A 5,296-nucleotide genomic window follows, 5' to 3' on the forward strand; every position below is an offset into this window, starting at 1 on the left:
GGAACAGGAGCTGGGTCGTAGCACCACGAAGCTGCACGTGAGCCACTTCACCACATCCCCTGGGGCTTTATTGGGGTTTAAAGGGGTTCTCAGGGCTGGAAAATCTGCTGAGCAGTTTTGCTTTAACTGGAACGGGGGCAGGTAACTGTGCTCCAGGGAGAAAAGAGATTTCAGCAGTAGGAGGTTTAATGTTTGCCTGTCAAGTGCTTCAAACACGGATATTTATCCTGCTACTGTCGCTGACTCCTTCCCAAATGCTTCTAAAAAGGAAACAAAATTCCTTGCATCTCCCCCCCAGGCCAACAGGAAATATTTATTAATGTGGATTCCAACATGAGTCAGTGCAGGGAGCACAATGGTTGCCAGAACAACTGGTGGAGGAGCTTACTGGAAGGGTAAAATCAACAAAAACAAGCTGGGGGAAAAGCAAGAGATGAAAACTCATAGAATCAGAGGAAAGTTTAGGTTGGAGAAGACCTTTAAGATCATCAAGTGGAACCATGAATGTAACTCTGCCAGGTCCCCACTGCCCCGTGTCCCTCACACCACATCTCCATGGCCTGGGAACCCCTCCAGGGGTGGGGACTCCACCACTGCCCTGGGCAGCCTGGCACAGCCCTGGGCAACCCTCAAGGGGAAGAAATTGCTCCTAAAGTTCAGACTTAACCTCCCCTGGGGCAACTTGAGGCTGTTTCCTCTTGTCCTGTCCCTTGTTCCTTGGGAGCAGAGCCCGACCCCCCCCTGGCTCCAGGCTCCTGTCAGGAGCTGTGCAGAGCCAGAAGGTCTCCCCTGAGCCTCCTTTGCTCCAGGCTCAGCACCCCCAGCTCCCTCAGCTGCTCCTTGGGCTCTAGACCCTTCATCCCTGCCCGAAGGTCCTTCTTGGACAAAACTGAACCCAGGATTTGAGGGATGGGCTCCCCAGTGCCAGGCCCAGGGGGACAATCCCTGTCCCAGTCCTGCAGCTCCATCTGTAACCGTGTTTGGAAAGACATTTATAATTCATCTAAAAGATGCTAATGCTCAGAGGAAAATCAGTGACCACAGGATCTGTTCAGCAGTTGTATTTATTCCCTCCCAGCATGAAGTAACAACAATGATCTCTGTTGGTCTCTGTATCTGATAGGTGTCCAGGGGGCTCTGCAGGTCAGTGCTGTGTGCCAGCACTTGGATTTCCACAGCTCCAAGGTCTTGGTGGGTCAGTTCCAGGGTGGTACCACGTTAAGTCACTCTCCCAGTCACCTCTCAGTGTTTGCAGCTGAACACAAGAGATGACATGCCCACCTTTGACTTGGAAAATCAGTCAGCAATGAGTCAGTCCCTTGCAGCAGACACTTCTTTCTCTTGTGTACCTGTAAGAATAGCAGATCTGGGATGATTTAAGCCTTAGAAACATCCATTCTGGCAGAAAGGAATACAAACCCCAGCAGCAGAAACAAATCCACTGAGACAACTGGGTTTCTTCAGCCTCAGAGAAGAGCATGAGCTTAGGGAGGACCTGCTGAGAGGCCAGGGGAAGACATCAGAGAACTCCTCAGACTGAGGCCACCTCATGCTGCAGCCACCTGAGAGCTGCAATGTCACCTCTGGAGCCTGTCACACCCTAACACCCACATCACTTTGGGCCTTCTTGGGGCTTGTGTGATGGGAGAGAAAACTCCAGGACAGTAGAAGTGAGAGTCACCATTCTTCTTGTTTACTGCCCTTCTTTTGAGAAGAAAAGCAGCTGAGGAAAGCTGCCTGTGCAGCACAGCAGCTGGAGGGACCTCCTGAGGGGGTGAGAAGGTCCCTTCTGCTACTCCCCCCCTCCTGTGCCTCTGGTGTAACCACTGTGGAGCCAAATGCTGCTTCTGACTGCACACACAGCTGGTGTGCTCAGGCTCTGCTGCCTTTGCAGAGCCTTTTTAGTCCAGATCTGCCTTTAAAATGCAATTTGTTTGACCAGAAGTTGGATCCATGCAGCTTAGATACGTTTCAAACCATGGTCTCTCCAACACCTCTAAAATAAGTGGTTGTCCTCTTGTTTTTTGTCTTCTTGAAGCTTGAAGTGGAAATAAAATGTGGAAATGGAGGAGCCATCATCTGGTTTGAGAGGCAACAGCCCAGGCTGCTTCACTGGAAAACCTGGGAAGGTTTGTTCCTGCAGTGTTTGGCACAATCTCCAAAGGACCACGTGAGTTGACCAGGAGAACTGCTGTGGCTTTCAGACTGGAACTTTTCCATATTCCTGCCTAATTGGAAGCTCCAGGAATTTCACTTTCCCATTTCTACTACAAAAAAAAAGCATTAGTGAAAAAAAAACCTGCAGTGCACGAGCTGTTTGGCACAATCATCTCCAAAGGACCACGTGAGTTGACCAGGAGAACTGCTGTGGCTTTCAGACTGGAACTTTTCCATATTCCTGCCTAATTGGAAGCTCCAGGAATTTCACTTTCCCATTTCTACTACAAAAAAGCATTAGTGAAAAAAAAAAACTGAGTTTGCAATGGTGTTTTGAACACAAGGAAACTGCTACAACTGTGAACATTCTGTTCTCCAAGCACATAAAGAGTGTACAAAAGGCTGTTGTAAAAACCATTTGGTTACAGGCCTTATTTTGAGACAGTCTGCCATCACTCCTAAAAATGCTGAATATTGCCTGATGAGGTTAATTTCCATCCTACTCCAGCCTGTGTGCTCACCAGAAGGGAAGGATTCCAAAGCCTCGTGGGCTTGTGTTTCTTTTGGGGCTCATGCTCTCAAGTGAAGTTTTCCTCAGCTATTTGTTTCCTTTTGCCACAAAAAGCCCCCCAAAGTGCTGAACTTCCCTCCGAGCCTCTGGATAACCCCCAGCTGAGTTCAATACTTGTGAATCCCATCAGGAACAGGCACCAGGTTCTGCAGGTCACTGGAGCACACGTCGTAGCCCAACTTCTTCATGTCTTTGGTCACCACGTTGAAGGAAATGGTCACAAAGCCTTGAGACCGTACCCTCGTTACTAAAAGAAAGAATAAAACTGCTCCAGAGAAGTCTGAGTGGTGCTGAACTCCTCCTGTGCCCAGGTAAGACTGTTCTCAGCTGAACAACTACTCTGCTGCACCAACAGAGGGATGGCTGAGCTGTGGCAGGGTCAGGGCTGCCCAGGCACTCACCTTCTCTTCCTTCTCCCTGTGCCACCACTCTGGGGTCAGTGAATTCTGGACGTCTCCCTGTGAACCAACTAGAGAAGAAAAAGACATTAATTAACTGGATACAGTCACTGATATTTAGGTTTGATACAGTTTATTCTATGCATGTTAAAAAATTAGAGGGGGGTTAGTGACACTGCTGGGTTTTGTTTGCAGTAGGGAGTTCTGAAGTCTGATTTGCTTTCTGGCTGATCCACTTTGATCACAGGTGAGTTTTGTGTCCCTAAGGAAAAAAATGAAACCAATTTCATACACATTATGTTAAGTCCAGGTTATTTTTGAGCTCTCAAGCACCACAAGGTTGGCTCTGCACAGGGGCAGGTGACCCACAGCTGAGGTGGCAGCTCCCAGGTCAGTCAGGCTGCACTTCAACAGCACATGGAAGGGAAGAAAACTCACACCCTTCAGTTGCTGTGTTGAGATTGCTCCTTTGGAAGGGATGTCCTTGTGCAAACAAGACAAAGGTTACAGCAAAGGCATTCCAGATGGAGGAAAGGTAGGACTGGGGATGGGGATTTAGTCCCTAGGTTGCTCTGTCCTTCCAGAGAAGCCCTCAGCCATGGGGAGGTTCAGGGATGGGCTGCAGCACCTCCTCAGGGGCCAGGGCCAGCTAAAATGCTTGTCACATCAGCTTCAGTGGTGTCCCTGCAAGTCACATCACTGATATGAGCCCACCCGTGGCACTGGGTGTGAGACCTCGTGTCTCAGTCTGCTCTGCTGAAATTGGCTCTTCTCAAACCAAGAGTTCCAGGAGGGAAAAAAAGATGAGTCAGAATTACTGCAAGCAGGTAATGAGCTCTTCTAAAGACACCCAAAAATGTGATTTTACCTAGAAAACTATTGGTTATGAAACAAAATATTCACAGGTATGCTCCAGTCAGTAGCTGGACACACCTTTGTGACTGAGAGCAAGAGGGACTTAAAAAAGAAAAGCATTTAATTATTACCTTGTGAGCTTCTGCAGCCTCGAGGTGGACTCTGGAACAAACATAGCAATGGTCCTTGTGTGCCTAAACCAAACAGGAGACACACAGCTTCAGAGAGAACACAGGGCACTGGCAAGACTTCTGCTGTTTATCAAGGTACCTCTGAAGATCTCAATGTGTAAAACTTCCCCTGCCACAAAAAAAAAGGGGTTTTTTTACACAGGAGAGGGTGTTTGGCTCTGTTTCCAGGGGTGGGAATAAAACTTGGGGATGAGCTGAGAGTGGTGGGGGAGAGGTAACGTTCTGGGCTTCAGATCTGAGCTTTCCACACGCCAGTTTTGACTTTACAGGATTGCCAAAAATTATTTGATAACCAGGAGTTGCTGTTAGAAAATCCAGGCTCTTTGTACCAAACAGCCAAGACACGTAGGGAGACAAGGGAATAATTTTGTTTCTGAAATGACAGAGTAACCAGAAAGAAGAAATAACCTCTGGGTCTGTGTTGAGAGACAATCCCCTCACCTGCCAGGTGTGAAGGGAACGTGGACAGCTCCATAACCTCTGACCACGTCGTTGCCAAAGAAGTCAGGTCCATAGACACTCACCACGATCTGGGGCCCTGCAGAGGGGTGGGGGTGAGAGGAGCAGAGTCTGGGGGCTGGGGCTAGAACCTGCACTCCCCCAGCCCCCCCTCCCTGCACTCACAGCCGAAGGGGTTGGTGCTCTTGAAGGTGATGTCGATGGGGAAGTTCCAGACGAGGGTGGTGGGTGCCACGTTGCTCTTGGAGGTGATCTGGGAGATGCCCTCCTCCAGGCCCTGAGGGGAGAAGGTGGCAGGAGCTGGGGGTCTGCACCCAGCCCCTTCCAGAGGTGCTGCCTGGCAGGCAGGGAGGGTTTTGGGGGAGCAGTGTGGGGACTCACCGCTGTGGGAACCCAGTCCTGGCCATAGACAAAGCAGAACTTGCAGTAGAGGTCGTCAAATCCAGGGAACTGTGGGAGAGAGGCTGTGCTGGGGGGGAGGTCCTGGGGCTGAGGGCACAGCTGGTGTCCCCCCGGGCTCAGCACTGGGGCTGCTTCTCTTCAGCATCTTTGTCAGTGGTCTGGATGAGGGCACCAAGGCACCCTCAGGAAGTTTTCAGATGAAACAAAGAGGGTTGATCTGCTGGATCAAATGGCTCCATCCATGGGCTGAGGCCAGTGGGATG

The 5,296-nt window shown here is 50.0% G+C and overlaps 1 protein-coding gene across 1 annotated transcript; it reads right to left on the reverse strand.

The window, feature by feature from the left end:
• Positions 1 to 2,835: 2,835 nt before the first annotated feature.
• On the reverse strand, positions 2,836 to 5,081 carry B9D1 (B9 protein domain 1; the record flags this gene model as incomplete). The annotated part of the gene is made up of 6 exons (XM_008945886.1): positions 2,836 to 2,975; positions 3,130 to 3,197; positions 4,113 to 4,175; positions 4,614 to 4,710; positions 4,797 to 4,908; positions 5,013 to 5,081. Coding segments are annotated over 6 exons (549 nt in total), but the record flags the coding sequence as incomplete, so codon positions are not given.
• Between the last annotated feature and the right edge of the window lie 215 nt (positions 5,082 to 5,296).

The sequence above is a fragment of the Merops nubicus genome, unplaced genomic scaffold (assembly GCF_000691845.1).
Source record: "Merops nubicus isolate BGI_N331 unplaced genomic scaffold, ASM69184v1 scaffold3668, whole genome shotgun sequence".
Lineage (NCBI taxonomy): Eukaryota > Metazoa > Chordata > Aves > Coraciiformes > Meropidae > Merops > Merops nubicus.